At 42.8% G+C, this 27,888-nt stretch overlaps 1 protein-coding gene across 2 annotated transcripts; it reads left to right on the forward strand.

Moving 5' to 3' along the window:
- The first annotated feature begins 40 nt into the window (after positions 1-40).
- On the forward strand, positions 41-27,888 carry LOC102571258 (protein zyg-11 homolog B). 2 transcript variants are annotated; one of them, XR_002087623.2, is made up of 15 exons: positions 41-164; positions 7,345-7,510; positions 10,461-11,215; positions 14,047-14,187; positions 14,633-14,809; positions 16,187-16,251; positions 17,148-17,247; positions 17,339-17,389; positions 19,137-19,298; positions 19,417-19,464; positions 20,431-20,628; positions 20,731-20,783; positions 22,022-22,119; positions 22,389-22,481; positions 26,476-26,564. XR_002087623.2 is itself a non-coding variant. In XM_006267745.4 (14 exons), the coding sequence occupies exons 1-14, from the start codon at positions 162-164 to the stop codon at positions 26,664-26,666; spliced, it is 2,208 nt and encodes a 735-aa protein (XP_006267807.2). In that variant the 5' UTR covers positions 41-161; the 3' UTR covers positions 26,667-27,888. The 2 variants fall into 2 exon arrangements, 1 of the variants encoding a protein (XP_006267807.2); XM_006267745.4 differs by lacking the exon at positions 22,389-22,481 and having other exon boundaries at positions 26,476-27,888.

Raw genomic sequence — 27,888 nt, forward strand, 5'->3', positions numbered from 1 at the left:
GGCCCCTCACAGGCCCCGCCCCCCACAAACCACGCGGCCCCTTTAAGGGAGGCGGGGCTTGCGCGGGCCCCGCCTGCAGCCGGCTGAGGCTCATTCACTTCCGGGTCGCGCGGCTGCTGCGGCCCCGGCGCGCTGCTGACTGTCGGGGACCCTGCGCCGCGATGGTGAGTGATTCCCCCCCCAGCCTTGTAGTGGTGCGGTCCGGCTCGGCTCGGCTGAGGCGGGCGGAGCGGCCCAAGTCCAGGCCGGGGGGGGGAGGTATGTGTGTAGAGCTTTGCCTGCGGGGCTGCGGCGGGCGGCGAGGCCTGGCACCTGGCGGGGAGGGGGTTGACGTCCTGCCCTCCCCTCCCCTCCCTGTTGTGACGGAGCATCCTTCCCCCTCATGAGCGGGGCTGGGGGGTCGTGGCGCGTGACTGACCCGGCCTGGTGGAGCCAGTCTTCCCTCCCCCCCACCCCCCGGGGGTTGGGTGGTGTCAGCTGGATTCGCGGGACAAGGAAGAGCCGGGGATGAAGGTCGTGGTCCGGCGCTGGGGCAGGGCGTGCGGGACCGAGGTCCCCCTAGACACGGGCGTGGGGAGGGCGGGCGTTGCCCACCTAGCGAACATAAAAGCCCCCTCTTAATTTGGGGGCCGTGAAGTGGACGTGGAGTGCTAACGGGGGGGGCAGCTGATGAAGGGGGGGGCCGAGGGAAGGTCATCACTCGCAACAAGCGCCCCGAGAGTCGAGAATCGGAGGAAAGCAGCCCCGGGAGCGGGACGGCGCCGGGGAAGCGTGCGCCGAGGCCCGCTGAGTACGACGACGTCTTCCTTAAGGAGGCCGCTGAGGATGGAGCGGTTGACTCCTTGGGACAAATAAAAGATGCTCGGGGAGAGGAGCGAAGGTCATGGTCTCAAAACCCTCCGTGCCGGGGCGGGGACGCTGAGCAGAGCGCGCTAGACTGCTCGCTGGCCCTCGAACGAGTCCGCGGAGCCAGCGGGTGAAAGCCCACCCAGTACGAGTGACAGGATACCGGGCAGGACGGGCCAGCCGATGGCGGGTCGTACGGAGACGGAGGCAGGATCCGTGCAACCCATGGCTGCTCCTGATACAGTGAGGACCTGGCCAAAGTCTCCAATGTGCAACTGGAAAGAAGTCCTTCATTTTCTCATTAAGACTAGGCCTCAAATTTGGAATAAAAAATGTGGCCGCTGTTGTAGTTTAGAGTGTATTTTTAGGAGATGTTTAGACACATTTGCTTAAGGAAATAATGATAACAAGTCTTATGTTTGTGGCCACAAATGTATTCTTTATTTATGTAGTTCTGAAAAGAAAAAAAAAAAAAGCACTCATCAAATGCTCTTGCTGGTTAAAACCATAACCGACCTTACAAGCTGAATTAGTTGGGGACCCCTTTCCATGACAGCCCCTGGGAGTGATTGCATTGGCCCTCTGGGTGCTATTCTCTGCCCTACCTGCTTTCTAACTTCAGACTAACATGGCTAACCCCATCTCTGACCCATAATCTCCAGCACACCACGTTCAGTCTCTATCTTATCTCTGTCTCAGAAGCTTGGGAAAACAGATGAATATTGCAAAGGGTTCAGAAAGCTAGCAGCCTTTGGTACAAAGTCAGGAAAAATGAAAAGTCAGTGTTGAGGAGTATTCACTAAATGGAGTCTGCCAGTGTATCTTTTGCAGCTGTACAAGATGGCTGCTTGTTAAGCTTTCAGTTGTCTGCAAAGGATTTGGGGGGAGAGGAAGGTAACCCCCCAGTCATTTATGCCTTTAAAAACCTAAAACAAGCATCTTTTTAACATATAAAAAATACTCTTTAGCTAGTGGTCTAGGGAAATCTGGCTGGAAGTTCCCTAAAAAAAAAAGGTTAAGGATGTAATGCACTATTGGCACATCTTTAGGTTTAGGAATGAGTCAGTTTCCATTATAGTTGTAATAAATTTTCATGGGGGCTGTTTAGTTCCATTGTTAGACATAAATTGCTGTTCTGCAAAATGTGATTAGATTCCCTGTTCCATGTACTAAAAATGTACTGTAGTCTCAAACCTGACGTGCTGTTAATATGTAGCCCTAAGAGATCAAAGGAAGACACTCTAGTTGCAAGGACTTCTAAACCAAATGCGAAGTTACCATTGCTTTGAATTGGAGGGGAAAAGGAAATATCAAAGTCCTCTGCATATTGTTCTTACTGGAATTTAAAAAAAAAATCCATGCCTCTTACAGTGATTGTTGGCATTGCTTTATGCGTTTGACAATATGGCAGTTGAAAACTCAGAAGCTGGTGTTATGTTTCTGGTAGACCAATGTCCTTGGATCCAAGGTACAGAATTAAGGTGGTTCTGCTGCATTGGAGAAGTCGGCATTGTGCTTTTTATGATTGCAACATGACTCATTTGAAACATGTGCCCTTCCATAATGGAGACCAAAAAGTAGCAGCAGCAGCAGAAATAATAGGGTATTTAAGGACAAACCAACCAAATGTTACTGTCAGAGCTGAATGAAGTTGGCATCAGTTTCCCACAAAGTGCATAAAAGAAAACAAAGGTAGCAATATCATTCTGGGAAAAGCTCTGAAGATTTTACAAGTTGATTCAGGAGGAAGTCATAAGAGTCCTGTTTTGGGGGGTTTCTTACTTGGACTTTAAACAAAGTCCGAGATGCAAAGCTTGCAAAGGAGCCAGATGTCTTCACGACCGGGAGGGTAGGACCACAGTTGCCACAAATGGAAAAGACCTATAGCATAGTGAAATTAGTCTCCCTGGGAGGTGCGTCTGTAATTTGATAAATGTCAGATATATTACTTTGTACTTCAGTTTTTCTGGCAAAGAGATTGGGCTGGTGCCAAAAGCAATTAATAGCACCAGTGTTCTGACTCCTGTCAGAGTTTTAAGCAGCAAATTACAAGCTCTAGAGCTAACATGAGCAAGGGACACCTTTTATTTTGTGGGGTAACCTCCAGGAGGTTTTGAGGAGTTTGATCTCCTGATTGAGTTAGCAGCTCTCAAATGCATTAAGCTATTTTCAAATGTTTTGCCTCCACTTAAAAAATAATTAAATAAAGTGATTAGCCAAATTTCTCTCTTTATGACATAAGAAGACCTGAAGTATTCCTAAAGTGGCAAAAGAGCCTGGACATCCCTTGAAATTTTTTTTTTTTGGCTCCATGTCATCTTTAAGGGTACATAATATGCAGCTAAAACTGATGCTTACTGGTAACTCCCTTCTCGTCAGTGCAGAGGCAGAAAAGGATCTTGGAGTCATTGATGCCAAAATGAACATAGGCTGACTGTGGGGACGTGGTCAGGAAGGCCAATCGTACCTTGTCATGCATCCACAGATGCATCTCAAGCAGGTCCAGGGAGGTGATTCTCCCCCTCTATGCGACACTGGTCAGGCCGCAGTTGGAGTACTGCATCCAGTTCTGGGCGCTGCACTTTGGGAGGGATGTGGACAGCATGGAGAGGGTCCAGAGGGGGGCCACTCACATGATCAGGGGCAACACGGCAGGTCCTATGAGGAGAGGCTAAAGGATCTGAACCTGTTCAGCCTCCACAAGAGAAGGCTGAGGGGGGGATCTAGTGGCCGTTTACAAACTAGTCAGAGGGGACCAGCAGGCATTTGGAGAGCCCCTGTTCCCCCGAGCACTCCCAGGAGTGACAAGAAATAACAGTCACAAGCTGGCAGAGGGTAGATTCAAGTTAGATATCAGGAGGCGCTACTTCACTGTCAGGGCGCCTAGGATCTGGAACCAACTTCCAAGCGAAGTGGTGCTGGCTCCTACCCTGGGGGTCTTTAAAAGGAGGCTGGATGGACACCTTGCTGGGGTCGTTTGACCCCAGTACTCCTTCCTGCCATGGCAGGGGGTCGGACTTGATGATCTGCTCAGGTCCCTTCCGACCCTACCAACTATGAAACTATTTAATGGTATGGATCTTATAAGAGAATGTTGCAAATTAGAAATGTTAGAGTATAAAACCTCTGTGAGGCAAATAAAAACAATCTACTTTTTCTCTGGGGAAACTGAGGCAGAAAGGTTGAGTTGCGTCTCATGGGCCACAGGGCAAGTTTGTTGGAACAGGGATGATAACTTGGAGTTGCTTGGCTCCCACTCCTGGACTTGCACTTTAAGACTAATGTCTTTTAGGTAAAAACTGTGATTTGGTAAAAAAAAAATGGGATTAAGGTAAAATAAAGGTCCTTTAAAATGGGCATGGTCACCATTGCTTCTACCACCTCATTTGGAAAAAAAAAAAAAGACAGCATACTAATGAGTTTATGCCAAAGGATCACGAGGCAGATGAAGCAACAGTGGATGTGAAAGATGAATGCTTCAGAGCTCTCATTTTAAAGGCAAGATTACATTTCTGCTGTAGGGTCAGATGCATCAACAGTTGATACCATTATTTTCAAAATTGCATGAGGGATCATGTACCAGTTATTCTGCCTCCTTTTTTGTTAGTGTTGAGGATGATTCATAATGTGTGTGAGTCATTACTTGTGCTGATGGAATTAGTTGGATTGAAAACAGTAGGCAATTATTGGGCACTAGAATTTAATTAAAAGAAGTATGTTAAATTGCTACTGTTATGTATTGATCAAAGGAAATCTGGAGGTTTACTCCCTAGTTTGCTTGTAATGTTGTGCTGCCTACGTTCTGTAACAACTTGGCGCAGTGGTTCTCAGCCTTTTTTAGACTTGGGGCACCCCTGGATAGATTCAAAACACCCACTGGAAAATGCCAGTGTTTAGTTTTCACTTGTTTTTTGACTACAGAAAAATAGTAGAGCAATTCTTTTGCAAAGAACTCAAAGACCCGAAGAGGGTAAAATGGTTTTGAATGGTAGGGATTCCTTTTTTAAATCTTGGGGTTTATCTTATGAATGATGTTTGCACACCCAACAGTTCTAACATTGTGTGGCACCTTGTGACATCCTTGAAAGGATCTCAAGGCACTCCAGGGGGCTGCAGTGTCCTAGTTGAGAATTGCCACAATAAGGAAAAAGAATGATGGCCAGAATTGGAAGCAAGACTATAAGGACTGTAACTTTATTTCTGCACAAAACGCAAGAGACATTTGTTTCTTTAATCTTGTACCCTAACCCCCCCCCCCCCCCCCACACACACACACAAATGCGCACACACAGTAGCGAGCTACAAGAGTCGGGTATACCTATCCTACAGGCGCTGGAGTCTGCCATTGATGGCCAGTCGAGGCTTCTTCCAGCGTGGTGTTAACCTCCAGAAGGGGGTTGCCGGCTGGTCCTTCTGGCTGGACAGGTTGGGTGCCGGTCAAGTCGGAGATCAAGAGTGCGCCGCTGAGGGTCACTTTTCACTGTGTTTTATCTGTCCTTGGCAGACTTTGGTGACTCCCCAGTTTTCAGGTTTGCCCACTCCAGGGGTCGTTGACCCTCGTGGGACTTCCCCCTTGATGGCTACTGGATGGCATCTGTCAGCCCCAGGGGTCGTCCGCATGTATGTGCAGGTTTGGGAGTCTGTTGATCAATTTTGAATAGGGCTCTGGGAGCAGTCGATCTGGAGATATTCAGCCCAAAAGTTGGTCCCCGGTGTTGATTAACTCAGACCAAGGCTTCTAACCTTTGAACAGTGAGGTTTAGAGAATTCCCGGTTGCTACATCGTCTCCTATTGAGTTATTCCCTTGGTTGATCTGTGGTTTTCCTAGGTATTAATTGCTGCCTGCTGCTGTGTGACGCATTCAATCACTGGTTCACTCGCTCTTTCAGGGGCCCGCCTGATACAGGGAAGGGCAGTTTGATTCCTGCCCTTGTTAACATTGTTACAGTGTATAATTTACTTCTGAAACTAAACACATTTAGTTGAAAGGTGAGGAGCATAAAATATAAGCTACAAAAGTAATGCCATGGCACACAAATAGATAAAAATACCAAAATATAAGGGGAGATACAAAATGCACACATACAAATTTTAAAACACAAATTCCTTATCTTATACTGAAAGAAAGAGGAAGGAAGAAAAGGTAGAAGAGGAAAAACACATCCAAGGAGGGGAGAGCAACTGCAGGCAAGAGGAAAAAGGGGGCTTTCTGCTACAGTTTCTTAACTGAATGAATTGGTAAAAATGAGGAAACCTCCACATGTTAGCTAACCTAAAAAAATTAATTGAGGCAAACACCTTCCTGTGTAACAAACTGAAAGTACTTACCTTCTGGAAAGATGTAAACAGTAGCCTTTTCTCTATCATAAATGCAAACAAATGGATTGTAAAATACATGGATTGCAATCAATGTGGTTTGTGACATTTGTAGAGCTTGAGTTCCCTCTAGAGTGAAGGTTGTGGGTTCCCTAATTTGGTTTATATAACTAGATAAAGCATAGATTGATTCATAGATTGTAAGGCCAGAAGGGACCTTGGGAGAACAGTGGTTCCAGCCCCCTGAACCAAGCAGGAAAGATAACCGGGGCTCAGGTGACCCCAGCAAGGTGACCATCCAGTCTCCTCTTGAAGGTTTCCAGGGTAGGTGATTGCACCACCTCTGGAGGAAGCTTATCTTTCAGCTCATTAAAATGTGAGGGTGGTTTATTGATACAAAATCTTACATTTAGATCTTATTTAATAAAATCAGTTGGACTTACTGCGTAAGTTGTCATAATTTCATTTTTAATTTTAAATGAACCTTAAAAAAATCAAATGCATTTTAAATTTAATCTTATTCTATGCTGTTTCAAAGTGATCTTCACTTTAACCTTAACTTTCAGTTTACATTATAATCGTATCCAGCAACAACTAATTTTTGGACCAAACTGTTCATTGTTGGCACTCAGCACATTTATTTTGAGTAATACATTTTTAAATGTTCCACGTGTCCTTCCTCGTTCCATTCCCCTGTCACAGGGGTGTCAAACTTGCAGCCTGCAGACCAAACCCGGATTGTGTAGCACTATGTTGTATGGCTCAGGGGGCTCGTTGAGCAGCTGGTATTTTGGGCATGGAGCCCACTGTCAAAATGCGGGGCACGGTGCCCTGTTGACAATGCGTCAGTGGCAGGGGGTAAGTGGTGGCTGCATTAACTGTCATGGCCACTGCTCACCCTGCTGCCATGTCCAGATCGAGCCCAGGGGCAGGGCGAGTTTGACATCCCTTCCCTAACATGTTAATGCAATTCCTCTGTGGAGGCAAAGCAAGAGATTTCCTGATTTAAATTGAATCTGCTGTGATAAGGTGTCCCCTCAACATTTTGTAAGGCTTTCCTGTTGCGGTGACAATTGAGCTAGCACAGAATACTTGACAGGTTCAAGGACGGTTTGTAAGTAGGCTTAATGGTTCATGCCCTAAAACTGTTATTAAATTGATTGTATCTTTGCTTATGACAGGAGGAGGCATCTCCGCATTCTTTACTTGACATTTGCTTAAATTTCCTGACTGCCAACCTTGAGAAGTTCTGTGCAGAAAGACAAGATGGAACGTTATGCCTGCAGGAGCCTGGAATATTTCCTCAAGAAGTGGCTGATCGACTACTGCAGACTATGGCATTTAATGGTAAAGCAGTGATTTTGGGGCCAGCACTGGTAGCAGCAATATGATGCCGGGACCCTGCTGTGTGTGTTAGCAGTGTGTGGCCACTGGAACCATTTGAACTGTATTTTTTAACTTCCTAATAAAAGAGGGATTTCAGCTCTTCTTATTTTGTCACAACTTCTGCTTGCTGCTTCACAGACAGGAAGCTGCCCTCAGAGCAGGACCGAGTCCTTTGTCCCATAATAATGACCTTAACTTAGTGTTTCTTTAAATTGGACTTCAGCAATTTGTCCTTTGGCGTCTTATTTCTCCTAGTTTATCAGATTCATTTCATCCCATCGTTGGTGAAACTTGGTTACTTAATTATTAATGTCAGCAGCATCTTTCCCAGAGTAATAAACTGAATTCTATCAGCCTTACTTTGTCTCCATATTTCTGTAAAGTAAAATATTAAATCATCCCGTTATTTGTATGAAAGTAACTCCCTCATTCCTTTGTTTTTTGCCCAAGTAGCAGCGTGAATAAAATATAATTCCTTGCTAGAAAAAAAAAATCCAACCTAGGGAATATGTTATGAAAACCTGTCAAAACCATCTTGTTACATTTTAAGTGCAGTCAGTCAGCATAATATTTTGAGAGGGGCTTTCACCTGGTTTTGAATTTGCACTGGGTAGAATGAGGGAAAATTTTAGACTATAATGTCAAGAATAGCAGCTTGAATGTGAGAACTCTGAATGTATAATGTAACCTCCCTGGGAAGTAGGGGAAACTGTAGCTCATATAGAGATTTATAGACACTAGAAAACTTTAATTTACAGACCAAACTGCACTATTTATGAAATAGATTTGGCCTAATAGGTCATTTCCATCTCTATTCTGAATTAAGATTAAAAAAAATCAAGAAGTGTGTGTGCACGCTGGAGGAGAAATACTAAGTTCTTAATTTTGTCCCATTGTTATTGGATAGTAATAAAGCAGAGAGACCTGTTTGACATTAAGACTAGAAGCTCTTGGTAGCCAGGACATAGCAGGTGAACGTAGAAGACGGGCAGGGTCAGAATGAACAGGGAGCTTGAGATAACCTCAGAGTGAACATTTCAGCCAAAATGAGAAGTTGCAAAGTTGTTTCTTAACCAAAATATTCTTTATCTTTCTTCCTTTTTAGCCTCTAATCAGACCATTGTTTTCCCCTTTTTTGTCTTGTTAAATAAGCTTCTGTCTTCATAAAAAATCTGTAAACCTTGGGCCATGTCCAGATGAGTGTGGCTGTGCAGTATGTGGTGCTGCAGACATGTCTGTGGTGCCACACACTGCACATTCAGCTGTTCTCTGCACTGTAAGGTAGCGGGATCTGTGGGAGATCCTGGGGTCAAAAAAAATTTATGCAAAAAATGTGGAGTGGTGCATGTATGCATCGCCCCAAACTGGAGACTGGCCTGCTGGAGCCATGCTCCAGCTGCTGTCTAGGCTCCGAGCACTGCTGCTGCAGCCCCAGGACCATGGGTAAGGCTGCTGGGGCCAGCCCAGTACTGGCCCTAGCCTCCCCTACCCCACCTGGGGTACCCTGCCATGCACCAGAGGGTGTGTGGCACAGGTGTTCCTGGGGAAACAAATATCCACGCTCGTGTGGATGCAGCCATGGTGTCTATTTTTCCCCATTGCAGAGGGATTTGGTAGTTGATGACTGAAAACTACAAATGATGATTTCATAGATGGATGGAATTTTTTAAAAATCCAGATACCCTATGGTGCTGGCAAGATGTTTGTTTCACTGTTCAATACCACAAGTTTTTGTAGCTTCCTTTCTCCTTCTCTGGATGTTTGTGGATTGTGAATTCTGAGAGGCGGTTTGAGTGAATGGAGAGGTCAGGTCTCTGAAGGACTTTCTGTAAAGCAGCAGTCAGCTGCTGGAATTACAAAGATAAGAGATCTCAAAACAGCCTCCAGTCTGTCAGTGTGCTTCAGGTGATGTCCCTGGAAGTAAACTTGATAAGTCAGTTCCCTGCAATAGCTTGGCAAGATGAGGATTTTTACTCCCTGCTCTCTGATGTGGTGTCTGCATATACTAGCCAATGTCGGATGGTTCTCTTTTTCTGACTGCCATATTCTATGACACATTTGCTATACTCCCTCTCATCCCCCTCCACTACCTAGACTGCAGGCCTCTATAATGCTTTCTAGGTTTATTTCTCATATTTGATCTCTCTCTGGATGTAGAAAACAGCTTCATTAGTTTTGTTTAGTGTATTAATTCAGCCTAATGTTCACATTAGAATTCTGATTGATTTTTTTCAAACTAGTTAATGCAAGGTGTAAAGTAGTTCTGAATCTCTGATCTCCAACTCCAGACTTGTGTTTTAGCAAATAGAGTTATCCAAAACACAGGAAAGTCAGCAAAAAATGTGTGTTTAAAAAAAAAAAGGGGGGGGGGGGGAAGAAAAAAAGTTGTTTTGCCAACTTAATTTTTGTCAAATTTTCAGTTGGGTCCAGTCATAAATGAGCACAGTTAGTGTTAGGTTCTGTGAAGTGCAGAGTTTAGTCCAATCTTATTTCAAGTCCAGACTTTCAAGTTGAACTTTCCGGATTTGCACTGTGTTTAATTGGTTCTGTATGCATTGTATTATAACTCCACTGTGGGTGTGTCTACGTGAGATGCTTAATATGCAGTAGCCTAGTAACACTGCACAGTAGCATATTAGCATGGGTTTTGCCCGGCACACTACTGTGCAGAAAGCGTCACTAAAAACCCATGCGCTGTCACTACTGTGCAGTAACTCTAGTTGCTGTGCATTTTGTTAGTACTTCATTAAGCGCGTACTAAACTAGATGCTCAGTAACTGCTGCACACTAATGACTGTGTAGATGTACCCTGTCTGAACTGATTAATTAAACATTGGTTTGCAGCCTTCCTCTCCCCTCCCCTCAAATAAGATCTCTGTTCTACCATGAATTTGTTGCTGTCTTTCAACAGGGCTGCTAAACGATGGGACTGTTGGGATTTTTCGAGGCAACCAGATGCGCTTGAAACGAGCTTGTATCCGCAAAGCAAAAATCTCAGCGGTGGCTTTCCGGAAAGCATTCTGCCATCACAAGCTAGTAGAACTTGATGCCACGGGGGTAAATGCAGACATTACAATTACAGATATCATCAGAGGACTTGGCAACAATAAATGGATCCAGCAAAACCTTCAATGCCTTGTCTTGAACTCACTAACTCTCTCCTTGGAAGACCCATATGAAAGGTGCTTCAGTCAGTTGTCTGGGCTTCGTGCTTTGAGCATTACCAATGTTCTCTTCTACAATGAAGACTTAGCAGACGTTGCTTCACTTCCAAGGTTAGAAAGTCTAGATATATCTAATACCTCTGTCACAGACATAACTGCACTCCTCACCTGCAAAGATCGACTGAAATCTTTGACCATGCACCATCTGAAATGCTTGAAAATGATGACTACGCAAATTTTGGATGTCATAAGAGAACTGAAGTATCTGAATCACCTTGATATTTCAGATGATAAGCAGTTCACATCAGATATAGCACTCCGTTTACTAGAACAAAAAGATATTTTGCCTAACCTTGTGTCTTTGGACATTTCTGGAAGAAAGCATGTTACAGATAAAGCCGTAGAAGCATTTATTCAACAGCGGCCAACAATGCAGTTTGTGGGATTGCTAGCCACTGATGCTGGCTACTCTGAATTTCTTACAGGAGAAGGACACTTAAAGGTTTGATATATATTTTAATTCTACATATTGCTAAATAACTGGATTAGAACTGATTAATAACAGTTTGTAACAAGTGTGTGTGTATGTCAGTATAAATTTATGGATTTGCTTCCAACAGTAATATTTTTCATTTGTAAGTGGCATTTTTTAATAGTTATGTATGAGAGCCTTAATTCAGCTCCTCCTGTGCCAGAAATTGGGGTTTCATTTAGTGTGAAGAGCTAGGTGGTTTGTAAATAGGCATCTTGAGTGAGTGAGTTTTGTGCGCTAAGTGAAACAAAGGGCATACAGAGCCGAGGAAAGCAGACTGGGGAGGAAACAACATCTTATAATGTGATGAGGGCTGCTTTTGTCTAGGTGCATTCATTTATCCTCTCAAAACAGGTGAATTCTTCAGTAACACAAAAAGATTGTTTTGTTCTCCTTCACTTAAACTGCAAACATTCACTGACGCAACCAAAAGACTGCTGTACTTAATCCTACCACCTTGTGTGTAAAGGCTGGTAGAGGTGATGGAGAAGGTAGGGGTTTTCCCTGTGTTAATCCAAAGTTGTTTTATTAAATCTCTTGAGTTGTGATGCACAAAATCTAGCTTTTTGTTAATGAAAGGCAACTGACATCATTTGCTGTGTCTGTTGTTGTTGTGGCGGCACATCACTGGCCACGAACCAGGTAATTTTCTGATTGCCATTTGACAAGCAGTGCTCTCAATAACCCAACTCCTGAATAACCGGATGTATCAGTTGGACACGTGTGCATGTGAACACTGATATGAAGACTTACAGAAAGCCAATTCCCTGGACCTGCTTGGTGTGTAGCATCAGGAAGCAAATCCTTAACTGCGGTTAAGAAATAATGTAGTATTGTTTTTACCATTTGGCATATCCAAGCCCTAATGTCTCTTTAAAGGGTTACAAAGATTTGCCTCCTACAAGAGTTGCTCTTATCAGAGTATTGGTGTTATATAGTGTCCAGCAAGAAGCATTTAGCTATCATTTGAAAGGCTAAATTAGTTCAGGAGAAACACAAGGCTGGAATTATTTTATTTTGTGAAATTATTTGTGTGTTTTAATTGTTCATTGGTGTGAGCAGCTGGCTCTTGTCCAGATACATTTTATTCTTTAATGATATCACACTTGTAAATGTAGAGAGATAAGAGCTTTTCTGTAATAATCCAGAAAAAGTGACCTGTAGGAAGACCTTGGGAGGATAAATTGAATATCCTGGGACAGTGGAGGCCAGCCTTTTTGGCAAGCATGCCACAAATTAGCCCTGCACCCTCCATGAGTGCCACTTTGATCCCTTCCCCTGCCTCATCTGCTTCTGCTCTTTGTGCTCCCTTTCCAAACTGACACCATATTGATTGTCCCCTCCCTGATCTGCTGTGCCACGTGTGGCATGTCTGCCACGGACTGGCCGCCCACCCTAGGTGTTATGGCATGTAAGAGGATTAGCAGCAGCTGCTTAGCTTCCTTGTGTCCAGTAATGTAAGGTAGCTGTTTACTTGCAAGTTCGTTGCTTAATATTTATCAACGCTGTACTTTACCAAAAGCAAAGTATGACAGTGTTAGTTTTAAACGCGCTGTAGTTGGAAAGACGATTCCCTGCTCTCTTAGTAAAACCTGAGAGATTTGTTTGGCCTAAGAATACAGGATGCAGAATGCCTGGTAGATCGTGGACTTATTTGTTAGAAGTTATTTTTATATGAATGTGTCAAAGTCTCTAGGTGTCTTGGCAAGAAGTTGGTTGTGTGTGCTGTGAGCAAACTTCCTAATTTACTTCCACCGGTTTGGACTAAAAAAATCCAGCAGTGTGACATTGCACCACGTGTAGTTAATGAAATTTGATTTATTTTCATAGAGGCAGTTAAAGTAGAATTAGCCCAGCACATCTCCATCCTAATAAAGAAAATTTAAAACCAATGCCAGTAGCAGTAGTAGCTTTAGATCATTTATATGCTGACCAGCGTGTATATGTGTATGTGGCCTATTCATGTCTTATGCGTGGGTACTAAAGGGAGTGAAATGGGGCAAAAATACCAGGGAGAAAATGTAATTAGGGCTCCCTTCCAAAAGAATTTAGGTCTCGTCTCCACTTTAGAAAAAGGTATGTTCTTAAGTAACTCAGCTTAAAAAGCTTAAGGAAAATTCGAGTGAGAGTAGGGCAGCTGTTCTTTTCATATGAAGTAGCTGTGCATGTGTAGTGTGAAAATGAATTCAAGGCCTCTACTTTAAGAAGGTGTGCTCATAAATGAAAAAGAGTGAGTAAGAGCTAAGTCACCCCTCGTTGAGAGAATACTGGGAACCTATAACACCCGAGTGAGTGGATTTACCTGCAGTAAACGAAGAAAAGAGGTTGTTTCTCAGGTGAGGCTGGAACAAAACACCAACTACACTACCCAAAAAGAAAAGTTAGACACTGCTGAAGTCAGCATGCTGAATATTCCTGTGAGGAATAATGCAGCCGATCATGTTGCTTATCAGATGACAAAAGGATATAATCGACTTCTGTTGGCTTTGAAGTGACCCCCCTGCTTTGTATATTGGGGAATTCTGGCTTGAAGACTGGATTGAGTCTGGACAGACTGGTTTGGTATATGCCCTGTGAATGCTGTTGCCTCTCTTCCTTTGGGGGATGTTTCCAATGTGTGTAGTTCTTGTTTGATATAGGCAGATCATGTACCATGTAGATGAAATGGTCAAATCTTGGGGATTAGCCAAAAAAAAATTTTTTTTTAAAGGCTACCAACTCTGAAACAATCACTTTGTACAACTTAAAATAACGTTAACTCTGAAATGAAGCAGTGATGACTTTAAAACTTTTGTTTTTAGGTGTCTGGGGAAGCAAACGAAACTCAGATTTCAGAAGCGCTGAAGAGGTACAGCGAGCGGGCGTTCTTTGTGAGGGAAGCACTCTTCCATCTATTCAGTCTGACGCATGTGATGGAAAAAACAAAGCCTGAAATTTTAAAGGTAAAACAATTCACTTGTAAACTGGCGGGTTGGGGTGCCAGTAGATTAACGGTAGCCTCAGCTGCCTAGCAGCGAGCCAGTCCTAGGTTTCTTTTCCACTCTGGACTTTCTATCCTCTTGCTTCTGCTCTGGAAGGGGGTCTGTTTCTACTTGGGCATGTGCAGCAGGCTAGGGTTTTGGATCTGCCTAGAATATCGTGCAGTGCACGCAGCGTCCTTTCTGAGAGACTGCTGGAGCCAGTGCAGAAGGACTGAAAAATGTAAGTGTCGTGCTTCAGATGACAGCTGAAGGAGAGGGGTGCTCTCTGGAGACTGAGAAGGTTGCTGAGCTGAGCAAGAGGCAGGGAGAAGTTAGTCATAGCTTTACCTTTTCCCACTGGGCCCAGGCTTGCTCTTGTATGTGTAGTATATGATACAAATATATCTTCTTTTTTTTTGTATTTCAGCTTGTAGTCATTGGAATGAGAAATCACCCTCTGAACTTGCCAGTACAGTTAGCAGCAAGTGCATGCGTGTTTAACTTAACCAAGCAGGATTTAGCAGCGGGCATGCCTGTCCGATTACTGGCTGACGTCACTCATTTACTCCTCAAGGCCATGGAGCACTTTCCCAACCACCAGCAGGTAAAATATTTGGTTTCTTTTCTTCACTGGGTTTCTCATCGTATCTAGTGGGGAGGGCCTAATAATAGAAATGCCACCTGGGCACTTGAATGTGTCTCTGCTTTGAGAATACTTGAATATTGTGCAATGCTGTTTGCAAGCTAGTTAAATGGGAAACTTTGTCCTGTAAAAATCATTAGGCATCTAAGAACAAGCATTGTAGATAATCTAAAAACATGAGCTTGGGCCTTGTCCCTTCTCTACTACCTCTGTGTTGTTCAAACCCATTCTGCCAGTTATTTGGGGTATTTCTTTACCCAGGTTGATTTCTAAGGTCTTTCAAAGCTTTTTACATTGGAGTACTGGCACTGAGTTAGTTGTGTCCATACTTTAGATTTAAGAGATCACAAGTAATGGTTTTGTGAATTGTGTTGCGCTATCTAGCTTGGATTATTCTGTGTTTGGGATCTAGTTTAAAACTATCCATGTTTTCTTTGAAAACTGCTTCTCCTATTTCAGATGAGCACCAATTTGAAAATTTAAGAGGGAGAAGTGTTTAGATGTATGGTTATAGTATATAACTCTCTCTTCCTCTAGCCACATCTAGTCTTTTATTATATTTATTTGAAGCGTGATTATGAACAGCTGTATCATTTGATACCTTCAATAGAAAACCTTTGTATTTGGTAACCAGACTGTAGCTGTAAGTTGGTCTAGAGGCAAAAGGAATCAGAACTCATGGTAGAGATGATATATTTTATTAGACCAACTAGATTTTTGCAAAAAATCTTCCTTATTTGCAAGGTTTCGGGCACAAGCACCCTTCTTCAGGCATAGGAGAAAAGATTGTAAAAGTTCTCCTGGGCAGAAATGAAAGCTCATATTTCATAGGAGAGTTGAAGGTGTCATAAAATCTCCTGTTTGGAACAGTTAATTTTATGCAGAAATTTGCAAAAATCTACTTGGTGTAATAAAAGATATCGCCTCTACCACGAGTTCTGATTCCTTTTGTATTTGGTAAAGAAGTCGAGCACAACCTAATGGGTGTATATTAGATTCTATAGTGAAGAGAAATTTAATCCTTACTGTGAAGGCTTACATTTCTTGAAAAGGATTAATTTTTCTCAGTTTCACATTTTTCTTGTTTAGAAGTGTAACTACTTACAGTGAGTACATGATCCTAATGGGAAAAATATTTAATGATTTACCAAACTTGTTACGATTTCCCTTAAGTAAGGAGACAAGGTTCTTTGGGTGAATCTGATATCTTTTATTAGACCAACTTAAATAGTTGGAGAACAATTTTTAAGCAAGCTTTCAGGTTCAAAAACCCTTCGTCAGGCTAAGGAAGCACTCTTAGAAGCATATATTTCAATTTAACTTTTTTGTCTCATGCAGTTGCAAAAGAATTGCCTTCTTTCACTGTGCAGTGACAGGATCCTTCAAGACGTTCCATTTAACAGGCAAGTTTTATTCTGTTCAGTTGTAGCACTCAAGATCTCTTATTCACATTTTAGTGTTTAGTTTTGAAATATGCTATATGCTGTTCCGGTCTTGGGGTTCAAGGTCTATATTGCCATTCAGGAATCTAGAATTTGATTTATGGGGTTAAAGTCTAATTTCTGGTACAGTGCTATAAACCTGAGCTAATTCCTCTGATTTACCTGTTCACAAGGATTTGGAGGCTAATCATTCACAATTATTAATTGTAGATCTAAAGAATTTTTTTTTGTAGAAAGGGCTCTTGATATCAGTTAAATTACTTCATCTCTAAACAGAAATCAGACTTTAACCCACATGAGTTGGAGGAGGAGAGGGGCCAGTGCCCATTTGCAGCGATTTCTTTATTTAGAAATTGTGCTGGAAGACTTTGGAGAATGCTGCATCCTACATGCCAACACAAGAAGGCTGGGAAAATGCAGGTGTCTGTGTTCAGATTCTCTGGTGCTTTACAAAAGAGTGTCTTGTGCTTTGTGTTAAACCAGCAGTGAGAGATGCTAGGGGAGCAGATACTGAAGCCTGAATAATTTGCTGAGCCTCATTGAAGATCTTAATTCCTGTAGCAGACTGCTGGATCGTGAGCTTTTGTTCTTGCTTTCAGTAGGCAGACCTCTTGGTGCCTTCCCTTGATTTTCTTTAACTTGCAATGATAGCAGCCTTTTCCCAATAGTCTCTCTGCAAAATTTCACTTACTGCATGGGTCTGAGATAAGCTTTGCTTTCTTTTTATTTTACTGTTGTAGTCCACCTGCTTGAGGCAAAGCACGCTGCTTCCAGTTTCCATTGTGTTGGGGGCTTTTTGCTCTCATGTTACGTAGAGTTCCTTTTTCATTCTGAAAATAAATGCTATTTATTTTCAGGTTTGAAGCAGCAAAGCTTGTCATGCAGTGGCTGTGTAACCATGAAGATCAGAATATGCAGAGGATGGCAGTGGCTATAATCTCCATTCTAGCTGCAAAGGTACAAGACTTGAATCTGGAAGTGCTGAAATTATAATTTCCCAGGCCCTGATTTTTGTTTTGACTTTTCACTTTGTTTTCTTTGATTGCAGCTTTCAACTGAGCAAACAGCTCAACTTGGTGCAGAGCTTTTTATTGTTAGGGTAAGTCAAATAATCTCATGCATACTTCTTCTTTGGATCTCCTCCTTTCACTAAGTTTCAAATTTGCTGCTATTGACTGTATTCTAATAAAAGAAAAATTAGTAGCTTAAGTCTTAATTCCCCAACAATACTGTTTCTAGGAAAAACTGGAAAGATTGGTATTCCATGCTTAGGAAGCTGCTCAAATACTATGGTAATGAATGTAAAATATAGGCCCAGATAAAATAGGAGCTAAAAGGAATCCCTTGTTTGTGTTAGGGCTTAGATGACTGCAGGATAGAAGGAAAGCTCTTGACTCTTAGTTTTCCACTCTAAACTTTATCTTTGAAAAGAAGCTCCCAAGATCATATTTTATCCTGAAGTTTTCTTTCTCCCGTATTTGGAGCTTAACCTCTTCTCATAATGATACCACTAATCAAAGAGTCAAGATCTTTTGGTTTGTAATAGCTTAATGCAGCTCAAATGTGATGTAGAATGCCACTATAGTATCAACCAGCTGCAGCAATGCATGTTACACTAAGCATGTAAAATTGTAATACCTTTCTCTAAAATATAAGAATATCAGAAGTCATCGTCCATGGGACCTGATTTCAGGACCAGTCTGATGGTTTGAACGTCAGGACAAGGGAAATTTGTATTTCAGAAATGGCTCGCTCAATTTCTAGAGAGAGAACATGCTGCTAAACACATCTCAAGACCAGCCAGTACACCAAACAGACATCTCCTTAATGTCCATTCAGGACTTTATCATGTTCGGGTGAAAGCTGTTATAAGCCTTTATTTTTCTACAGAATAAATGAGGTGTCTTAGTAGAGTTCATTGCAGAACTCAATACTCAGCACTCTCATTCCAGCTTATTTCAGGCATGGCATGTAAACTAGTGGCAGTAGGTCACTGCACACCTAAGGCACTTCTACACATGCCCCTATGGTACTGTTGTTACTGCACTGTCATTCAATACTTCTCCTAGGGAGTACTAAATAACAGCACAGTAACAGCCATTGCTGCACTGTGCTGGCAGCACACAGTTATTTTTAGCCACTACATTGCTGTGGCAAAGCGCTATACGGGGGATCTTGTCGCTACAGCAATGTAGCTGCAGCGTCACGGTTTGTCTGCCAGTGCTACTTCACCGTAGCACACTGCTGTGGTGACATAGCATCTTGTGTAGATGTGCCCCTAGAACCTTAAATTATGTTTTTGATGTTCCTTCCTCTGACCTTAATATAAGATCTGGGGTAGAAAATTTAGAATAAATTGCCATCCTTGGCAACAATAAGATGGAAATAATGCAGTAGGTGGAAGAGTTCGTCTGGTACTCGTGAGGTATTAGGGGGCTGGACTTGATCTCCCGAGATCCCTTCCAACCCTAATAGACCCAGCACTCTTTCCTGTTTATGCAGGGGGTTGGACTCGATGATCTATTGAGGTCCCTTCCGACCCTAACATCTATGAATCTGTGAATGTCTATGAAATTATGAGGCGGCTCGTAGTAACTTTGAGACCTGAAATATGCCTAATTATGCAGCGGAATCCATCTAGTAGGGAAGTGTTGGCATTTAGGAAGATAATTTATGATTAAAATATATGGAAAAGCTGATACAGTCAGTATTAATATGTACATTGCTATTTTAATCAGAGATGTCCTTGGTCATTGCCCAGGTCTGTGCATAAGCAAACAGGCTGATAAAGGAGTAGAACTTTACAGTTTGCAAAGGTAACTGCCATTTGCTTCTCTTCTTTTCAGCAACTTTTACAAATAGTAAAGCAGAAAACAAATCAGAACCTTGTGGATACCACACTCAAATTTACATTGAGCGCGCTTTGGAATCTCACTGATGAATCTCCAACCACATGTCGACACTTTATTGAAAATCAAGGGCTAGAGCTCTTCATGAGAGTCCTGGAGGTGAGGACCATGTTTTTTGTGGCAGATTTGCCACATAGGTTTATAACCAACACATGCATCAAATGCAGTTTCAGTACTGATCTTATTTAAAACCTCTGTGTTGTGTTTCTTTTTACAGTCTTTTCCATCGGAGTCCTCTATCCAGCAGAAAGTTCTTGGCCTTCTGGTAAGATGAACATAAACTCTAAATTTCACAAATACTAGTGCCTGTTGTTTACTGACATTCCACATTCAGTTTTTATTTAGGAATTTCTTTAGATGCCACAGTGTTCATTATACTTCACTTAAACTTTAATCTTTTATTCTGTTTTCTTATGGGCCAGGTATTTTATGTTGTTTTAGATTTATATCGCCATTTTTCCAAAAGCATCAGTTCATTTAGGACTGTTCACTGACTGGATTACTTTGAAAAAGGTAGAGCACAAGTCTACAGATGAATACAAGTGCCAAAAGAAGGTCAAAAGTCAGTGCACTGGTACTCTTACCATCGGTCTGGATAAACTTTTCAAAGTACTTAAACTTGGAAACTTCATAAAACAGCTGTGTAATATGTCTTAACTAGCCAATTGCCTGTCAAGAATGATGGGGGTGGCAGGCAGGGATGGCCCCATGCACCGGAGCAGGAGGGCAAGGGTGCGGCACCAGCATCCCGTGCCACGACCTCCAAGGAGCCGGGGGAGGGGGAGGGAGGCCAGTCATGCTGGTCTCACCCTCTGCTCCATCCCCTGCTGTTCCCCTCTACCTCCAAGGAGCAGGACTGGGGGGGGCAAGGCCAGCATTGTGTGTCTGTCTGTGCAGAGCACTCTGGGTGGTTGTTTCAGTCAGCATTGTGCTTGGCTGCTGAGACAACCAATCAGTGCAACTTAAGCATTACGGAGAGACAGCCAGACAAACTAAGGCTTTTATTATATTAGAATATTATATCAGAATGGTCATGTAAGGAAATGTTTTGAGATCCTCTGCCTCTTAGGCAAATGCCTACAATAAAGGCAAAAATGTAGTTCAGTTCCTAGCTTTTATTGCAGTTGAAAATATCCCAAAATGTCCATGTGTGATTCAGTTCAGTCTAGACAGCCATCTGATTAAGGAACTAGAGTCTTGTCACTTACTTTTGAATTTTCTTTTCTTGCAGAACAACATAGCAGAAGTGAAGGAGCTCCATTCAGAACTAATGTGGAAGGACTTCATAGATCACATCAGCAAACTGTTGCACAGTGTGGAGGTGGAAGTCAGTTATTTTGCAGCTGGGATTATTGCTCACTTGATATCTAGAGGAGAGCAGGCTTGGACATTGAGTCGCAGCCAAAGGACATCTCTTCTTGAGCAGCTGGTACAGAAATGACTAAAAACTGTCCCTTCGTTTCCCTGCAACATTGTAAGCTTATCTATATCTAGTATTAAGTATTTTAGCTCTTGGTTCTGTGTCTTGCAGCATTCAGCTATTTTGAACTGGCCAACCCCAGAATGTGAGATGGTGGCTTACAGGTAACTGTTGCCTTGATTTCAAGTTTGAAGTACAGGTTTCCCTTGCTTTATGCTGTATATGCGTTCCTGGAAAACGGTGCATAACTCAAATTCGCATAAAGGGAACCCACTTTACAATGTAACAAATAGGGATCTATTCAAGACCTTGACTGTACTGACCTCCAGACCCATTTGTACCACTTTTTACAAGACAATTTTGGTACTCGTCAACAACAGTACACACAAGCATAGGGTGGTGGTGAATGCTACCATAATGGCGATGGCAACTACAGAAACACGTGTAGCAGACAGCGAGCGAGGAGCACAGATCCACACAGGAGACTATATTTTGGTGCTCGTCACTCCCAATGCAGCACACAAAGCAACTGACTGCGGGTTTCCACCACACCAATTGCATAAGAATGAATTTACCTCACAGATAATGAATTTTTTGTTATAAAAAGGGTCATTGCATAAGAGCAAATTCACACACATGGAACCCGCATAAAGTGAGGGAAACCTGTACGTGACAGTTAGTTGAAAAAATTCACTTTGTGTCTGGAACCATGCAGACTGTTGGCTAGCATTTTTCCTGTGGATAAAAACATACCTCTTGATTTAAAACATAACCCTTTCCTAAAAAATGGCAGGACTGAGGCAGCCACCCTGGCTGCCAAGTGTGTGTGTGTGGGGGGGGGTGGGGGGGGGAAAGCAGCTGCATTTCCAGCTGCATGACTGTGCTGGTGGCAGCACCCAGAAGTCACTGCTGCCCCTGTGTGTGGCAGCTGCCCTGCTAACTCAGCTATGTGGTTAAGCCTTTGATTCCTAGCAAGGCTTCTGGCTGAATGTTCAAAGGACCATGTGAAGAAGCTAACTGGGCAGGTAGGTTTTTAGCTACATTAATTTTGGCTAGGATGTCTCTGATTCAGAGACTTCCAAGCCAAAGGAGAGGAAGGGGGGAATATTGGCTCATCTATTCTGACTTACTTTGTAATGGGTCATACAACTACATCCATTTTACTTGTAAGCAAAAGTAATAAGGGACACCCGAAAACTATCATAGTCCATACACTACTTGTGAGTAAGTTATTGTTAGCAGCAGGAACCAAAGCCAACTCCTCCATCTAAGATCCAACATATCCCAGCTCTCTTGCCTAAACCCTTAGTGAAAATAGTCAGAGTATGATCTTTGAAGTACCAGTATTCAGCATTGAAATGAACTGCTGAGTATCTCTTTTGGTTTGTTTCTTTTCCTGTAGGTCTTTCAATCCTTTTTTCCCTCTGCTTGGCTGTTTCATGACACCCGGGGTTCAGTTATGGGCAGTATGGGCCATGCAGCACGTTTGCAGCAAGAACCGTACGTACCAAGATAAAACAATGCTTTGAGCTCCTATTTCAATATCCAGTCTGCCAGGATGACTAAAAAGCAGACAGTGCTGATGGTATTCATCCTTAACTCCAATGCAGAAATCATGCCAGTGCTTGAAGTGTTACAGTTAAGGCAGGGGAGGAGCAATCTTATGGTCAGAACAGGAGTTTTGGGGTAGTCCTGATTTTAGCCCCTTTACAGTTAATCGCTGTGACACAAAGGTGAGTTTCTTCATCTGTTTTCTCCATCTATAATAGGACAATACCATCTGTGTTTGTAAGATGCTTTGTGATCTTCTGCAGAAAGGGGCTATATATGAAAAGGATCAGTCCCCTTTAGAACACCTAAAGGTAACATGACTGAAACAAACCCTCTATGCTTTTTAATGCTCATTATGGCTTAATTGTTTTAGTACAGTGTAATTTAGGTAAACTCTGCACAATACATGCAGCATCTGTCCTTTAAAGGTTAGGGATTACTTAGAGAAGTTAGATGCTTTAAAGTTGGCAGATCCAGATGGGATATACCCTAAGGAAGTGGAGGAATTGGCTGAAGTAATTTCAGAGCCGTTGGCTATTTTTTGAGAACTTGTGGAGGTCAGTTGAGGTCCTGACTGATTGGAAAAGGGCAAATATAGTGACCATCTTTAAGGAAGGGGAAAAGGAGGAACTGGGGAATTGCAGACCAGTCAGTCTGACCTTGATAAATGGAAAGATTATGGAAAAGGTCCTCAAGAAATCTGTTGTGTAGCACCTTGAGGGAAATGATGATAAGGAACAGTCAGCATGGAGTAACTGAGAGCAAGTCATGCCTGACCAGGTTGATGTCCTTCTATGATAAAGTGACAAGTTCTGTGGATGGGGGTGAGTAGTGGATATGATATACCTTGACCTTTAGCAAGGCTTGTGACACAGTTCTTTATGGTATTCTGATTAACAAGCTAAGGAAATAGAGACTAGACAAAAGTACTGGCAGGTGGATACATAACTGATTGGGTTGCCAATGATCCAGTGCCTAGCTGGGAGCAGGTATCAAGGGGTCTGTCCTGGTCTTGTTATTGTTTAACTCTTTCATTGATGGATTTGGATGATAGAATTGAGTGCACACTCAACAAATCTGGGGAAGACATTAAGTTGGGTGGAGTTGCACTCTGGAGGGCAGGGCTAAGATCCAGAATGACCTGGATAGACTGGAGAAATAGACCATAATCAACCAGATAAGATTAAGCAAGGACAAGTGCAAAGGCCTGCACCTGGGACAGAATAATTGCACATGTGCATACAGGGAATGACTGGCTAGGCTCCAGTATTGCAAAGAAGGACCTGGGGGCTACCAGGGGGTTACTGTAGCCCCCAAGCTGAATATGAGCCAACAGCGTGCTCTTGTTGCTCAAAAGAAAAAAAAGCCAACAGCATACTAGGTTGTATTAAGAGGAGTATCACCTGTAAATCAAGGGAAGTGACTCTTCCACTCTTTGGCAATGGTGAAGCCTCACCTGGAGTACTGCGTCCATTTTTGGGGCCTGTGCTTCAAAAAAGATGTGGACAGATTGAAGAGAGTCTAGCAGAGTGTGACAAATATGATTAGGGGCCTTGGAAGCAAGACATATGAGGAAAGGCTGAAAGAAGTAGGGTTATTTAGTTTGGAGAAGAGACTTGGGGATGAGGGTTTTCATAATCTTCAAATACTTGTAGGGCTGTTATAGAGAGGATGGAGATGGACTATTCTTTGTAGCTGTAGGGGATAAGACTAGGAGCAATGGCCTCAAACTGCAGCAGAGGAAATTTAGGTTGGAGATTAGGAGGAACTTTTTTTAATCCTGCTGGGAGTAAAACTGGAGGTTCCTGGCTAGAGGATCTTGCCCCTCTGCTCAGGGTCCGACTGATTGCTATATTTGGGGTCAGGAAGGAATTTTACCCTATGGTCAGATTGGTGTGGACTGTGGGGAGTTTTGCCTTCCTCTGTAGCAGGGGGTGTTGCCCTCTACCTGGGACCTCTTGAGCATATATTGACCATATTTTACAGAAGCAGGACATTGGCTGCCACGGTTTCTCTGCCTTACTTCGGGTAGGTTAGGGTTTTAGGTCTGTGTTGTGTCAGAATTCATGGTAATCTTATGTAGAGTTTAGATGATCATTTGTATGGGATAGTTTGGATAGGAATGATCCAACCGTAGGTAGAGGGTTGGACTAGATGACCTCTAGAGGTCCTTTCCAGCCCTACTTCTCTAAGACTCTGAGGGTGTTCAAGAATTGGAACAGGCTACCTAAAGAATCTGTGCAGTCTTAATTCCTGGAAATGTTCAAGCACGGGTTAGACAGGCAGGCTGGGATAGTTTAGTCTGGGATTTTAGCAGGGAGTTGGACTAGATGATCTTGTAAGATCTGTTAGCCCTTATTTCCTATGATCAAAGGTAGTTTAAGTGGTGACACAATCCCACTGATAGGCAGTGCTTTGTGCCTGCATATAGTAGTCCCTCTGCCCTTCATTCTTTTCAAATAAGAATAGTGCTAGTTTCCTTTTTAATTTAAAGTATCTGTTTTGCTGTTCAGCTGTTGGCATGCCACAGATGGGGTTTAGACTGAGTATTGTAGAACTGTGAAGCTTGGGAAAGAGATTTTGCTGCTGGGTTACATGGAAATTGCTGTTCAGGTTGAGACCGGTTGTATCCTGTTACTCTGACTTTGAGAACTCAAAGATTAATCTCTGACAATGACCTGTGGCAAGCACTCCTAAAAGACGCTGTTGGGAAAACTAGCAGTAGGCAGGTATGAAATAATAGCATGCTGTTGGGGAAATCTTCCAAGCCCTTGGCTTTTTAGAAATTGCTTTAAAGAAAAAGGTATGAAGGTTGGGTTGGGAGTTCTTTGGCAAATATCCAGGAAGGTTTTTTTGTGCACTGAAGGACATAGCTCCTCCCTAAGTCTCTTTGGACAGAGAGAGAGAATTTAAGATGAGTCTATCTACGTTCTTTATTTCCCATGCAGGCAATTCTTTACAGCAGCTAGTGGTCTCCCATCAGCCTGCTCCATTATCCACAACAAGATCCTATTTTGACAGTGGAGTGTGTTAGTATTAGTTTCATTCTGCTAAATGTCATCACCTGGGAAAAATCTGAAGTCAGTACTTAAATTGTCAACCTCAGTACGGCTTCACTGAGATAGAAGGGGACAACTTACACCAGGACTGTCATTTGTAGGCAGAAACTGTTCCCCAAATTACATTAGACACCTGTTTTGAAAACTTTCTTTAAAAATTTGAAAGCTATAGAGCCTTGTTCTCTAAATGGTGCTGATTCCCAGCCAGACTCTGTCCCAGTGTAATTGAGCATACAGTGTAATATATACAGTGCACTCTTTGCCAGTGCCTGTTCTTGGGACTGAGAGAATCTGTATACCTACCCTAAGTCAATATGAACAATGCTAATTAACTGTAGGAACAGCCTGCACCAAGTTTTTTTCCAACTCATTAAGGCTTGTTTCTTAGAGCACCTTATGCCTCTGATAGCAGCGTGGAATTTGCCAGCACCTCATTGCTGTTACCAAATATGTAGTTAAACAGAGTGAAATTATGTTACGGTGAAGACAGTGGGCCAAGAGCTGTGCAGATAACTGATATGTAGATACCTGGAGCTTGTTGATATAGAAACAATAAAAAAAACCCATTGGGACCAGTGTCTTGTTATGCAGTTAGGTGAACTATGCACTTATCCAGTATGCTTATAAGTCAGGAGTGGGGGAAAAATACAGCCCGTGGGCTAGTTGCAGTAGTACAGATGAACAGAAATGTAGAACTGAATACTTGCAAGTGCATTTGTAGCATCTCGTGTCATTTTAACTGCAGGCATCAGTGGCTAGTACAATGATTTTGAAGATTTTTATTTCCTGTTTGTGGTATGAGGCAGTATAAGTGCTGCGGTGCCTCAGATTCCACTTCTGGTATCTGTTGCTTATGACAGGTGCTAATAACAGCAACTGCTTTCTACATACTTGGGAGTTTTCGATCACCTACGCCCCTGAGCATGGAAACATTAACAAATGTAACACCTGTGGGACAGGGTCAGTATCCACATTTTGCAGGTGGCTCAAAAAGACACTGATAAAGTTAGGAATGGACCATGAAGATGTGAGCCCCTGTCAGGTATTGTAACTAGAAAAGTCTCTCCCTCTCTATTGGTGGACAGTAAAATTCTGATATGGCTTTTTTCTTGGTATGTGCCCTTGCAAATGTCCTGAAGGGCTGAAATAGGTAGAAGCAGAATTGAATTAGAGCCTGCATGTAACTAGTGTCTAAAAAGAGCCAGAAGTAACTCTCTCTCCCTTCCTCCCACCCCTCTCACTTCAGCTGCCAGGTACTGCAGCATGTTAATTGAAGAAGGAGGATTGCAGCACTTGTACAACATCAAGGAAAACATTCAGACTGATCCAGATGTCCAGCGAATTGCCATTGCCATTTTAGATAGTTTAGAAAAACATATTATGCGCCATGGAAGGCCACCCCCATGTAGAAAGCAGCAGCAAGCCAAACCAAACTGAAGGCTGCTGGTGTCGGTGTGTAAACTATCCTCTCTGTAATAATCCTTTGACGTGTGTGTAGTTGGAGTAACTTGTACTATAGCGGTCACCATTAAAGTTATTTACCAGCAGTTGTGGTACTCAATACCACGTGTGGTAACCATTGGTGAATGTCAACTTTAATGGCAACTGCAGTATGCAACGTGTAAGAGGAGCTAGGATCACTGCTTGAGCTGGTCATACCTATAGGATTTCTGCAGGCTACAAAGAGGTGGAACATATACAGGTTGGAATGTACATCAGCACCAGACATTGAGGAATATCTTGTTGTGTGACTTGACTTCTGGGACAGACGGTCACTTCATCTCTGCGATTGCTGTTTATAGGACTGTTTACCAACATGGTGTTTGAATAGAACTGTTTGTGATTGTGGCATTCAACACTCTTGCAGCTTCATACAAAAATTCATGCATGCACACATTAAAATGATGCTATAACTAAGGCGACCAGAATGTCCTGCTAAGCTGTCTTCAATCCCAAGTCTTCAAAACTCCTTTTCCTGTTGCCAACAAGCTGTGCTCTTTGTCTCTAGAACCAGACTGTTTGTTTCTTGCAGCTGTTGGCCTCCCCTGACTCCTCCAGGCTGCATCAACAAAGTTAGGATCAACACTATCCCCCTCTTTGCATTGGGGAAAGAGGAGAAGTGGAACTAACTGCTAGAGCAGAGCAACGGAAGTAAGCAGGAAAGGGAAGAGATGGGAAACGTGAAGCAGATACGCTGAGTTTTTACATTTTGAAATCGAGGAAGTCTTCTTTGTTCTTTAAAGAAGTGGGGAAATGAGGGGTCTCCCCAGTTCCACTCAGCAAGAAAGATGAAACAAGACAGCCCTTCTCAGCACTTGGGACTGCAAGTCCTAACAGAAGGGCCCAGGTGTTTGGTCACCTTACTTATAACAGGCTGTTTTTCTTTGCCGTTTCCTGTAAATACTTGGTTAGTATTGTGCAATGACTTATTCCCAAGACATCACAGTGCAAACTGTTGGCCAACATTGTATGCAAGGCCCTGTGTCAATCGCATTGTGTGTGGAGTGTGAAATTTTACATAAAGCTGTTTAATTGTAAAAAAGATTCTCTTTTTTTCCCCCCTCCTTATGTTACTTCTGACTTTTAAAATTGTATTGAATGAAATAGGTTACGCAGCACACTGGCGCTTGACAAAATACAAGTGATGGAAGCAAACTGT

This window comes from Alligator mississippiensis, chromosome 5, assembly GCF_030867095.1.
Source record: "Alligator mississippiensis isolate rAllMis1 chromosome 5, rAllMis1, whole genome shotgun sequence".
NCBI lineage: Eukaryota > Metazoa > Chordata > Crocodylia > Alligatoridae > Alligator > Alligator mississippiensis.